The sequence below is a fragment of the Carassius gibelio genome, chromosome B21 (assembly GCF_023724105.1).
Source record: "Carassius gibelio isolate Cgi1373 ecotype wild population from Czech Republic chromosome B21, carGib1.2-hapl.c, whole genome shotgun sequence".
Lineage (NCBI taxonomy): Eukaryota > Metazoa > Chordata > Actinopteri > Cypriniformes > Cyprinidae > Carassius > Carassius gibelio.
Genome location: NC_068416.1, coordinates 24,786,422 through 24,800,254, shown reverse-complemented (window position 1 = coordinate 24,800,254; position 13,833 = coordinate 24,786,422). Strand labels below are relative to the sequence as shown.

The following is a 13,833-nucleotide window of genomic DNA, read 5'->3' as shown; positions in this document are numbered from 1 at the left end:
TATATATATATATATATATATATATATATATATATATAATTTTTTTTTTTTTTTTTTTTTACAGTGCATGTGTCAGATATGTTCTTATTAGCTGTTGATTGACAAAGCATTTTGCTAACAAATACGTGACACTGGAAAATGTAGTTGGGACATCCAGTCAGAGTCACATTACTGCTCTTTAGTTTTAGCCCAGATGCTGTCATTACTGTACGTCTCACTCCTCACACACTAACACTGTCACAATCTGAAGCAGATTCCTCCACGATCGTCTGGACCAAATGTTTTGTGCTGGTCAAAGTTTGTATGTTTCTATGGTGACGGGTGGCTCTCACACAGATGGAGGGGTCAGGATTCAAAGCAGGTGTGGAATGGGACAGGTTTGCCTCATTCCCACCTGTTAGAGCAATCCAAGAGCCCTATACAACACCGTCCTGCTGAACGAAACCCAATACTTCTCTTTAAACTCATTTTATGCTGATGATTCCAAAAATACTGGCCGTTTTGCTCAAGCACGTCACACTTTGGCAAGAAATATGATGCATTTTGTTGCATTTTTGCTTCCGACAACCATTTTCAAGGTGATTTGAGTCTTGTTTTATCCCTTAATCAGCAAAAACTGACACAGAGACATGATTCCTGATGTTAGATTATAACTAACTGTTCAGTTGTCAGTCGATTTCCACGTGTACTGTATAAATGATTCTGTATAGATGACTTATTTCATGCCTAATCCTGATTTCCACTTTTTTTCAATCTTTTGCAGATTCTAAGTCAAATACATATTTGTTTTCATATTTATTTTTGTTTTGTCGTTAAAACCAAAATCTTTGAGATTTGACTACTTTTGATAGTTTAAATAGCATTACAGTTGAAAAATATTGAAGCCAGTTTCCAAATAAAAAAAATTAATAAATAAAAAGGCAATGTGACTTTTAATCTCACATATCCAACTTTTTTCCTTCGCAGTTCTGAGTTCTGATTATTTTTTCTCCTAATTTTGAGAAAAAAAGAATTTTGATTTATAAACTCAAAATTGAGATTCTGATAAATTCAATTAGATTCAATTCTGAGAAGAAAAGAAAAGTCAGAAACGAGAGATGTTAACTCGCAATTACCTTTAAATTTTTTATTCTTTGGCAGAAATTAAAGAGTCAGAATGGAGACATTTAAACTTAGAAGTGTGAGATGTGAATCGGAATTGCACGAAAAAGTTAGAATTCAGAATTTCTATCTCACTGTTCTTAAAATTCTGAAACTTTATCATTGAATTTAAATGTTATATCTCGTATTCATGTACTAAAAGTCACCGTTTGCTCTTTTTTTTTTAATTCAGTGGTAGATACGGGCTTAAAAATATATTTTATTTAGTTTTATTCGATTTTATTGATATTTTTGAACTCAGTGTCATCAATTGTGTAATATTAGGCTTGAAGTTGTGAAACTGGCCGAGTCACAGCAGGTAAAAATATTTAAATGTCCATTAGCATGAGACTGAATGAGGAAATGTGAGGGACTAGAAAAATGAGAAAAAACAAAGAGAGAGAGAGAGTTAGCCTGAAGCCAGGACGAGAGGAACCTGCTCGGTGACATCACTGCTGCCCTGAGGCTCTTCTGATTGGCTGAGAGATGTTGAGAGGTGATGTGTCACCAGTGTTTAAGAGAGAGAGAGAGAGAGAGAGATGTTGTTCTTCCCCTGTCAGTGTGGAGTCAGTCTGCAGTATGTTGCTCTTTTAAAACCGAATGAGTGAAGTTGGGATGTATTTCTTGTAGCTCTGGACGCTTGACTGCAGGTTTCTTTAGTTCAGTCTGAGACCTTTGCATTCAGAAGAGCAGGCACGTTGATACTCCATCGCACAGGTACAGTGATCCCATTCATCCCTGTATTTAATCCGGTTGTCATGTACTGTTCTGTTTATACAATCTTACTGCTGTTTAGTGAACAATGGGGCTTTGTTTGGGATAAAGTGCACTAGATTTTTTATTTTTTTATCATTAAATAAATGAGCACTTGGCAAGTCACAGCAGTGACTTAAATGTCAAATATTTAAAAACATTTTTCTAATTCCGTTCTAATTACTGTGTATGCAGTTTTATGAGCTTATTAATTGTGAGATTGCATGGAATATTTGTGCAGTTGCCAATTCGTTAGTAGTCACACCTCATATGACTTTTTAATTGAATTGCAAATGATAAAAAGGTAATTTAAAAAGAACTAATGACCAGTTACGACAGCTTCTAAAATATACATTTGACCTTTATAAATTGAATGTAAAATTTTGATGTTTGTATTTTGTATATGTCAACTACATGACAATTTGCTGGAATAGAGTGTAGCTTGCAGGTGCATTTGGTTGAATATTTCGAGAATATTTCTAGATGAGATCATAGTGTCTGAGATTGGTTACTTACAGATTGTTTTGCATAGAATTGCATATGACCTCCTTGTTTCCATATGCAAATGAAAGGCTCGTCTGTGTTGAGTTTTCAGCTCAGTTTGAGATTCACCTATCTATCCATCTATATATTAAATGCTGCTTTTTATTGCTGTGTTTTCAACACAGTCGTAAGAATTATTGGTTGTATTTGGTTTACATATTTATTTATTTGTATAGCACTGTATACAATACTGATCTTTTCAAAGCAGCGTCACATTAATAAATAAGAAAATAACAGTGTTAAAGTTGTAAACTTAATCATTTATGAAGCAAATTCTATTTCAGCTCTAAAGTTGTTCTGATAATAGTGTCATTTAGCTCAGCTTTGTTCAATAACACTGTCAAAGTTCATAAATTCAACTTTAATGTTGTCAGTAATTGGTCACTTTTTCAGAAACACTCCCTTATTTTGTTTTTAATAAGTACTGTTCATTAAATATGTAATATTATATATGTAAAAATTCCTAAACAAGAAAAAAGCACAGACAAAACTATAATAATATCTTCTGATCTTGTATAAAAAAAAGAACAAAAGTAATACTTATCTACCTTTATGTATATGTTTTCAGATTTCTAGCTTGCTAGCTAGTTTAAACTACTGTACATTATGAGTAGCTTGGGAAGCTAGATATTGCCTATTATCTTGTCTAATGAATTTATTTCACCTATTTAACATATGACGTGTTTTGGGGAAGTGTGTCCGCTCGAGTTATCGATGTGTAGGTTCGTTTGAGTCGCCCGAGTCGAGAGGATGGAGGTATTTTGCACCTGAATCTCCATCTAAAACTCATTAGATTCACTGTCTGCAAACTAGAGACCGCAAAACATATCATATTTATTGTGTTTATGATTGTGTTGTTTTAAGCATCTATGGTGTCACACGAGCTGGAGTCACTGTAAAGACAGAAAGACAGAGCCAATGCAGGATAAAGGAAGAGCTCATGTCTTCATCCAGAAAGCAGTGAAGTCAGGACACTGTGTTTGTTTTTAGGAGGCGTCACTAAAGGTCAGCGTGTTTGCTTGACACTTAATTTATTAGCGAGCTTTGTTGAAGTTCTTGTGTGGTGTTAAAGCACAAAGAACACTTAATCTCCGAAGTGAATATTCCATTGAAAGCAGCGTTTCTGCTGGTGTTTTTATCATTTTTCATCTGTATCCCTCTGCCAGAGAATTTAGTCTCTTCCTGTTCTCCTGTGATATCGGGTTCCTGGTTTTTTCTTTCATTCGGGGCCTGTGTTCAGTGACCGAGGGCAGGCATGCAGAGGAGATCAACCGAAACGCTGTCCTCCAGCGGCCCAGAAGATGCAAACAAGAGATTTTCTGATGAAAAATGGGTCTAAAAACCCGTTTTCATGCATAAGATAAATGAATTTACACTTCAGTTTGGGATTACAGAAATGATTACAGAATCACTCTGTGGAGATCAAAATGAGAAAACAATCTATATAATAGTTATAGCTATAATAATATTATTAATAATTATTAGTGCTGTCAAATGATTAAATGCATCTAAATACAAACACATGCATGTATATATTTAATTAAAATGCTGTTTATATATTAAATATATTAATAAATAATATCTAATAATATAAATGTGTATGCAAATATTATTAGTATAGTAGTACAGTACATTTAGTATAGTAAATATTTTGTTTTTATATATACATAATAAATATACACAGTACACACTCATATATTATGTAAACAAAAACTTTTATTTTGGATGCGATTAATCATGATAAATCATCTGACAGCACTAACAATTATATTAAAAACAGCTTATCGTTTTATTTATTATTGTTGTTTGTTGTTGGAAATGAATCCAAATTATATTACATTTCCAGAAACTGAATTACAAAGTGACTCTACACTACAGTAATTTTGTGATTATTATATTTTATTAATAATAATAATACATTTTATTCAAAAAAGTAAATAACTAAGTGACTCTGCAGTAATTCTGGGATGGTTTATATCAGTCTTAATTGTGCCTTCATAAATGCTTTCATGCGTAACTTCAGATGTGTTTTGCACATCCATCGCAGATTTTGAACACTTTTTACACAATTATTAGTGAATGCAACCCAATCTGAGTGTGTTCATGCTGTTTACTAGTCGCCACCAATACAAGTTTGTGTTATTAGCACATTTTTATGCATTTGCTTTTTACTTTTTACCTCTTTTTACCTCTTGAATTATTTACCTTTGTTTTTCTACAATAGCAAATAAAATCTGTTCTGCACTAATGTCAGATTCCTAGCTGCACATGTAAATACCAGCCCTATTAAGGTCAACAGAAGGCTTATTAAACACCTAATACTCTTTCCTGTCATTCTTTCTTCTTCACGTGATGAAATGCTGTCAAAATGAATTCTTTCTCTTTGTTCCTTTTCGCTCTCTCCAGCATTCGTTCTCTTGGCTGTTAATAGCATTCCTGCAGCGGGTCAAGCTGGTTTAGCTTTAAACACTTTCACAAAATCTCTAAATGCAGGTGAAGGGTGTGTCCAAGGAGAACGGCATGTTTTTAAGTAGAAATATGCATTTTAATTGCTAAAACCTTCAGCTTTGGATAAAAGCGTTGTATTTTGTCTCCATTTACCATGTTTAAATCTGTTCTGCAAAATTCCATGGGTTTCTCACCAACAAACAATAGATACAATTTGTGAAAAGTTGCCTGAGGTTTCATCCGAGCATTCATTTATTATTGCATGGCTGATTGATGTTACGCTTGGCTGCGTTTCACTTGAGATGCATGTAAACAAGAGAAGAGGTCAGATCAGTGAGGAAAGGGTCAAGCGTGTGGGTGGCGTGACATATTCACACACACACACACACACACACAGGATGACGATAACAACAACAGCAAACCAGAGTTTGAGTTTATAATAATTATTAAACTTTTGTAGGTGCAATACTTCTAAAAAGCAATTTGACCCTATAATTTATAAATACATTTTGCCATTTAAAGAGGTATGAGGTACTTGCAAAATACACTGCCACAGATCTAGGGAGATGCTATGCAGTTGTGGCTAAGATGCATTGTTTTTAACACAATGCAATGCAGTGCGTTCTGGAGGTTGACAAAAAAGGCACATAAGCTGTCACTAATGTGATATTGACCTATACCCTATTAATCCCTGCATTTTAGTACCTTAAAAGTATTGCATATTAGTAGTTAAAGTGTATATATTAGTACCTAAATGGTACTAATGGTAAATGGTACCAAATTTTTGAATGCTAGTGTATCTGTTGGGGGTTTGTGGTTTACAGGAAGTTGCATGCTGCTCACATCTCTATGGTGACCACCGAGGTCAGGTATGCCAGGAATGCTAGGGGCATTTGAACAGAAGAGTTCAGAGATGCACACGCTGGCTTTAAAATCATGGATTATTAATGCGCTGATCCAAGATGGTTTATCAAGCCTCCCTGCTCTAACAAACGTCCATGCATTTCACAGGCCAGTTAAAGTGATTCATAGAGATGTGATTAGAAGGTCTCATCTGAGGCAGTCGGTGCACACCTACAGCGGCGGGGCCGATCACACCCTTCTGAAGAAAGAGTGATAAATCAAGCTTTAAAAGAGAAAGAGAGGTATGCAGCATGCTGTTCACTTTTAAAGGGATAGTACTTAAAAAAATATTCTCGCGCTCATGTTAATCTGCAAATTTTCAAGCTGCTCTTTTTTACACAGTATGATATCATTTAAAGGGATAGTCCACACAGAAAAAGTGTCACTATCGACCCTGATGTTGTTCTAAACCTGTATGCATTTTTTTTCTTCCGAACACAAAATAATATATTTTGAAGAATGTTTATAATCAAATAGTTTCAGTTTCTATTGACCTTCATTGTATTTTTGTCCATACTATGGAAGCCAATGGAAAACCAAAATTGTTTTGTTACCAACATTCTTCTAAATATTTTCTTCTGTGCTCCACAGAATAAAGAAATGCATACTGGTTTAGAACTTTTAAGGGTGAGAAAACTGATTTTTAATATTTGGTTGCACCGTCCCTTTAACTAAAAGTTTGTTCGGAACGCCTTTGTGTTGTCTTTTATTAGTGGTGTATTAAAGCTTTTGAAACCCTTTAAAAAGAGTTTGATGACACCTTCTCTAATTACAGGAGTGCTGTGTCAACATTACAGGCTTTTTTAAGTGAGACTTCAGGGCTGCTGTTTTGTTGTCTAAGGTCTTGTAATTGCCGTTTGTGCAGTAGATGCTCCTCGTACACAAACAAACACACAACTCAAAACTATATGGTTTCCAAACACTTGTCACCACAAATGCTTCTATAAGAAATAAGCATTCAGTTTATGAAATAAGGGGTGAGGTTTGTGTTGTTGTTGTTGTTTTTGAAATAATTTATTTATTTTATTCAGCAGGGATGCATTAAAAGTGACATATCATGAAAATCTAACTTTTTCTGTGTTTAAGTACTATAATCGGGAACTCGGTGCATCTACCGACCCAGAAAATGTTTTTTTTTTGGTAAGCCTTTCTGTGCAAGCTTGTGAAAAAACAAGCCAATCAGATTTTGCTTCCCACTGTAACATAGAAAAGGGATCTCATTATAATATTACCGCCACTTGATCTGTATGTTTCCACTCACTGAAGTAGTGGATTTGTTGATTAATTTACTGTATATTGCTGCTGTCACACAGATCTAGTATAAACCTCCGATTTCTTTCCAAGCGGTTTTCCTTCACAGACCTTTCTTTACCTTTACCTTTGTAACCCATGTGTGTTTTTAACATAAATGTGTATTTGACAGTTTAAGCGCATTAAGACATGAAAGAGAACTTGGCTTTATTGTATCCAGTCCTTCAGGTTAAATATTCTCTTGTGTACAACATCCATATGACCATGTGGTGAATGGACTGGACGGTGCCTCCTTAGTCAAATATGGCCACAACAACAACATTTGAACTGAGTCAAACCCAAGAGTCCATATAATACAGTCATGTGAACGTGTAAAAAGAGACAGAGACTCGTCCTCTCTCTGACAAACACAGATTCTGCAAAAATACATGATCTAAAGACAAACAGACGCGTGTCATTTACACAGTAACCGATGCTCTCATACCGTCTAGACTAGGGATGTGCGAAATTACATATTTTTGCGATCGCCTCGTCAGGCCCTGTTGAATTAGGCCGCTTTAGTCATGTCCGTCAGATGCATTTCTTAGAAGGCGTTCACCTATGACTCAGATTTGTTGTTGACCTGTTTTTATCTTGATGAGATCATGGTTGTGATGTCATAACCAAGACAATCTCTGAACAAGTGCTTAAAGTTTCAGTTAAATAGTCTGAGAGAACACAACAGGACGTTTAGATTAGTTACCGACATTTGATCATGCATCATACTGGTTTTATAAAAAAAACTAAAAGCTTTTGTTTTCCAAGATACGAGTGCTTTAACTGCTTTGTGATTTCTAAAGAATGCATGTCTAATCTTAATGTTGTTTGTGTTTGTAGAGAGTTCTGTTCTGACCCGCGTCCTCTCAGTCCTTCCAGAGACTGCAGATGCAGTGGAGTCAAACTACGCATCAAAAACAGGTGTGCATGTGTGAACCCGCTGCCGATCTTTGTGTTTGCTTTAGTATTATTGAGATACTTTTATAGTTTTTATTAAAGGGATAGTTCACCCAAAAAGAAGATATTTTGACGATTCCTGGTAATCAAACAGATGGTGGTTCCCATTGACTTCCATAGTATTTTTTTTCCTACTATGGAAGTCAATGGGAACTGTTTTATTACCAGCAATCTTCAAAATATCTTCTATTATGTTCAGCATAAGAAAGCAATTCATACAGGTTTGGAACGACATGAGGGTGAGTTAATGATGACACGTTTGGGTCAACTATACCTTTAATAGTTTGAATTCATTTTTTAATTTAATACATTTTTATTTCATTTATTTATTGTCATAGTGCATCACATTAAACTAAATGAAAATTAGAAATGTTAACTTGGCAACTGGCTGAAATTAAGAAATGAATAAATACATTTTAAAGCAATACAAATGCTTTTTAGATTTAGTTGACTATAATATCCCTGATCTGCACACAAGGTCTTTCCTCTGAGCCATTTCCAAGGAAACAGAATCTTGGCTTTTATTTTTGAAACAGGAAATGAATGTGTCTCTCACAGGAAGAGGAAGTATTGAAGTGGATTTGGGTTTATGGTTCCCAGGCGGTCACATCTGTACATCCTGTCTCAGTTTACTCTAAATCCACTAGTATTGGGTTGTTTATGGGGTTTTCAGGGGGATTTTTGGAGAACTACAAGATTTTGCTGTTGAAATGAAGTTTTCCCTTTTTCTCTCTGTGTACTGTGTACAGAAACTATAAATAACGATATGGCCCGATCCTTAATCCCACTTTTATCCGAATAAGGTTTTAATGGAAAGGTCAAAGAGTTGAATTTGGACATGATGGCAGGCTAAAAGATGCACTTTCATTAAAACAGGGACCCAGTTGGCATCAAGTACCAATTTGGTACCAATTTTGTACAAGAATCAGTTCAGTACAAAAGTTCAGGGTCTGTAAGATTTTTTTTTTAAAGGAATGAATACTTTTATAGGGCAATGATGCATTAAATTGGTCAGAAGTGAAAGTCAATTTATGTTAAAGAAGAGTTCTATTTCAACTAAATGCTGTTCTTTGTAACTTTCTATACACCAAAGAATTCTGAAAATAATGTTTCCACAGAAAATATTAAGCAGCACAACAGTTTTCGACATTGATAATAATAAATGAAATGTTTCTTGAGCAGTAAATAAGAATATTAGAATGTTTTCTGAAGGATCATGTGACACTGAAGACTGGAGTAATGATGCTGAAAAATTCAGCATTGCATGACAGAAATAAAACACATTTGAAAATATATACAAATAGAAAACTGTTATTTGAATTTGTAATAATATTTCACAATTTTGCCGTAGTTTAGTAGTAGCTTATAAGTGGTGAGTTTTATGTGCATATGACAGGAATTTTCAGAAATATGTATACAAGACATAGTCAACCAGACAATGAAACTAATAACAGCAATTATAATGTGATTGCATAGTAAATATGATCTGGCAATTTAATCATAATATACAATATACTGTAATTTCAAATACATAAATATATGAGAAAGGAAATTTATTTTGCATTGGTCCGTCAGATGGCGCGCTGATCGTCCCAAACACCCAGCGCCAGATAGCGTGCACAATATTCCCGCCCTTCTCATCTAAACACAGATACTGAACATGACTTAGTCTGTGTTTAGTTGCCATCCTCAAACCCGCCAGATTTGTGAGATTACCTAGTTTGAGTGCTTGCTTTGGATGCTCCACTCACGTCTGTGCTCTGAACATGCATTCATGGATGTCGTAACGCTACACATACGTTTAGGCGATCTGTTACTGCAGCTATTGTGTTTTGATTAGACTTTTATAGAGTGATTTGACCATTTTTAGATGTTTGGTGTGTAAAAAAAATAAAATAAAACATGAATGGCATTGGAACTAAGACAGCTGTGTTCCAGGCCCACGCAACAGTTTAGAGCAGTTATTTACATGCATGTACGCATTACTGTACACATACATTAGGTATGCAGATAACGATTACAGGAAGTGAGTCTAAAGTGCCTTGGGATGAAGATTCAAAACTCTGGCATCTTAAATTCTCTTTCATCTTTCTCTTTCACTTGGTTTTCTCTGTAACACTGTAGTCAGTTCTTAGAAGAAGCTTCTTTTAGGATGTTAATAACGTCTAGGTCACCCGCAGTTCATCCGTCATATGTGTTTTGCTCCGTGTTCCTGGATTGTGAACATTCCAATGTTATTCGCACACTCCGAAGTAGGATTTCCCATAATCCCAAAGTGACATGCATTAATAACACAACCTGTCTCCCCCTGGATAGCTTCAGTCTGATGAACCATGTCAGCTTAAAGATCCCATCCAGATGTAAGGTTGCATTGCATTTAACATTGAAAACGCTGAACACATTTTTACTGGGGGAAAATAAAGAAATTAAAATAAATGCTGTTCTTTTGAACTTTCTATCCACGAAAATGAAGCAGTACAACAACCAGTATATTAAAATGATTTCTGAGGTATCATGTGACATAAAAAAATTCAGCTTTGCCATCAAAATCAAATTTGAAAGAATATCAACATGAAATTGTAATTGTAAGTTGTCTTATTTCACAGTATTAGTGTATTTTTGCTCAAATAAATACAGTTTAGGGCTGCACGATTAATCATGATTTATCGCCTTTGCAATTTAATCTTGATTAATCATGCAGCCCTAAAACAGTTATTGTGAGCATAGGAAACTTCTTTAGAAAAAACAACAATAAAAATGAACGGTGTTGTGTATATATACCTGTATACATAATGAAATTACATGCTGTTCCATCACCATCGAGGTATGTTTAGTGCATGGAAGTATGCAAATTGTGATCTCCTCCATCACCACTATATCTAACAGACACCTCTCTAGACAGACAGTATTTAGCAAGCATCTCCATCTCCTCTCGAAGCCCACCATTCCCGCCTAATCCAGTTCTCCAATTTCAGCTTCCTCTCAGATCAGACAGATTAGTGCAGTTGACGAGCCGCGTTCCCAGGGATCAGATAAGGTTTCTTCAGCAGGACACACCCTCTGCAGTCTGGCCCAGCCGGGGAGGCGACGAGAAGGCCCGAGAGAGACGGTTTTGGGATTTTTGTGTGGGTAAGACCCTTTGGATTCCCTAGGAGTCAGGTTACCATGAGAGCGCAATGTGAAGCGTCTCTCCTGGGAATGATGGGATGCCATGGAAATCAGCAGGTATTGTACTCGGGTGATGGAAAACCACAGGTTCTTCTGAGGGTGAACGGAGTCAATATGTCACCACGTCGCTCGCGTCCAGTGGCCTTGTTCTGCAGACAGGTGAAGACACCTGTGCTATTACACCTGCCCATATTCCCTGCAGGCCCGGAGACGGCTGTCAGCGACACATGAAAGCAACCCTGCAACCCACCCCAACTATGGCCTTCCTGTTCCCATAATGCCTTCTGGGCACGGATAGGCTTGTTGACTTGTCTGGGATCACGTGGATGATCACAATGATGAAGAGGGAGAAAAGAAAGGAAGAGAGGAAGATGCACACAGAGGCCAGTCTTTGTTTGATGTTATGAACGCATGCTATCATGTGTGCACATTTGCTTCTGGATGTCTCTGCGGTGCGTTATTTTACTACTTATCCCAGTGTCTTTTATATCCAACACTTTTTACACTTTCAGTCCAACAAAGGAAGCTTTTACCTCCATATCTTAGTTTTTGAAATATGTTTGTCCAGCGCTGGCGAGGACAGGATGTTTGTTCTAGTTCTTATCGTGACTTTTTAATGACGCTTAATTGCGTGTTTTAAACGTTCTTTGCGTTGAACAAACTGCGCCTTGCCATCCTTGCAGCTGCTTTGCATTTTACTCTCAGTTTATCAGAAGACAGCTAAAGACGGCATGGAGCTGTTCGGGGCATTTTACCGCAAAAAGCTGCGGAGGAAGCAGAAAACGAACCTCGGAAGATCAGACGGGGCGCTTTGCAAGGTGCCGCCGGAGACCAGCGTCAACGGTCTGGCCACGGGGTTGATCTCTAAAGTGCTGAGACTGACTGGAAGGTAACTGCTGAGCGCTGGGTAAGGGAGGATAGCGAGGGAATGATGGGTTGCAGGTCAGGTAATGCTTTAAACAAAATGCTACTGGGTTTGAGGAAAGGCATTGACTACTTGCTTTATAAACCTGTCAAGTTAAAGGAAATTTAAATTCTGTCATGATTAAGTCGCCCCAAACCCATAGAGCTGTCTTTCTTGTGTGGATCATAACCCTGCTGACATTCATTGAATGGGATTTAATTTTTAACTGTAATTCCATTTCTAATTCTAATACTAGTAGCAGTATTTACAGTCACTTTAAAAGTTTTTTGGTCACAGTTTATTTTAAGGACTCAATAAATCCTAATCATCACTTTGTAGTTCTTAAACTTAGGTAGTGGGTAGGATTAGGGATGTAGAATATGATCATGCAGAATATGTGCTTTATAAACACTAATAAATAACCAATATGCATTCTAATAAGCAACTAGTTAATAATGAAAATTGGTTCCTGTACTTAAGTGTTACCTAACTTTTTTTTATTATGTTTATTTACTTTATGATTATACAGTTATAATATTGCTTCATATTTTTATTTTATTTTTACATTTTAATTTCCAATTTTAGTTCAATTTATAGTAATTTTGTCATGTGTATTAGTGTTTTTTATTTTATATATTGCCGTATAAGTGTAATTTATTTTTAGTGCCATTTTAGTTTTTATTTATTTGTAGCTCCATTGTAAACATTTCTGTTCAATAAGTTATTCTAATATTTGTATTTTATTATTTTACTTAATTTCTTTGTATTATTTTTTATTATCTCAATTTACAAAAAAGTTATACTTCTAGTTAGCGATAATCACCCTGTCTTCAAATATTTAATATTATGACATCTAAATAACCTCTTGTTGATCAGGTCATCCAGAGCATGAATCCACAATCTGACTATGATATGATTAATCATTAAAGCAACTATTTAAAAAATGCAACATAATTATGCTCCATAGATAAAGTATCTGCGATACTGTAAATCTACTTCACAGATCAACATTTCCTGTTTACAAGAGAATTTCTGATCTAACTCCAGTGATGTGCAAAAGTGATTTCTGTTCTTTGCTCAACATTGATTGCAAATGTTGTGCTTATAGGAGTCATTATGACAGATCTTGTCCAAATCTAGCCTGGTCAGAAGGATCAGCCCTTTGGAAAAGGGTGTGTTAAAGCAGCAAGAAAGTCCCTTCCATAGCAACATGTCATAAAACCAGATGTTTTGCAGATGTAGTGTCAGATCTGTCTCCATAGAGCGAGGTCATAGTTCAAGGGAGTGGGTTGTTAAGGAAACAATCTGTGTGGAGGCTAAGACACTTCATTGTCCTGAGAAATGTGATCAGTCTGAATCATGTAGGTGCAGCTTTGTGAAGGACATTGCAGCTCCTCAAACAAAGACTTTTTATCTTTTTTTTTTTATTAGTGGTTTATTATATTAGTACCGTTTCTTATTTTGTATAATATTTTGGTTTATTATTGTCAAAATATATGTATTTCAGAAAAAAAATAACTGAAAAAGAAAATTAAAAAATGTGTGTGTGTGTGTGTGTGTATATACAAGTTATTGAAAAAATACTCATATTATCGGTGAAATGTCGCAGAATACTCATATTATCGGTGAAATGTCGCAGAATATATCGCAAAATACTCATATTATCGGTGAAATGTCACAGAATACTCATATTATCGGTGAAATGTCGCAGAATATATCGCAGAATACTC

The 13,833-nt window shown here is 35.6% G+C and overlaps 1 protein-coding gene across 5 annotated transcripts in view; it reads left to right on the top strand.

The window, feature by feature from the left end:
• LOC127985774 (protein Shroom3) overlaps nucleotides 1–13,833 on the top strand; it is a 49,546-nt gene that overhangs the window by 18,363 nt on the left and 17,350 nt on the right. For 2 of the 5 annotated variants that reach the window (XM_052587921.1, XM_052587924.1), the window contains one exon: nucleotides 7,915–7,995. The exons of 1 other annotated variant lie outside the window; for it this stretch is intronic. In XM_052587921.1, coding sequence (XP_052443881.1) covers nucleotides 7,915–7,995 — 81 coding nt within the window. Of the gene's footprint in view, nucleotides 1–977; nucleotides 1,858–7,914; nucleotides 7,996–10,654; nucleotides 12,089–13,833 lie in introns of those variants that run through there. 2 more of the 5 variants (XM_052587925.1, XM_052587923.1) reach the window with 2 other exon arrangements.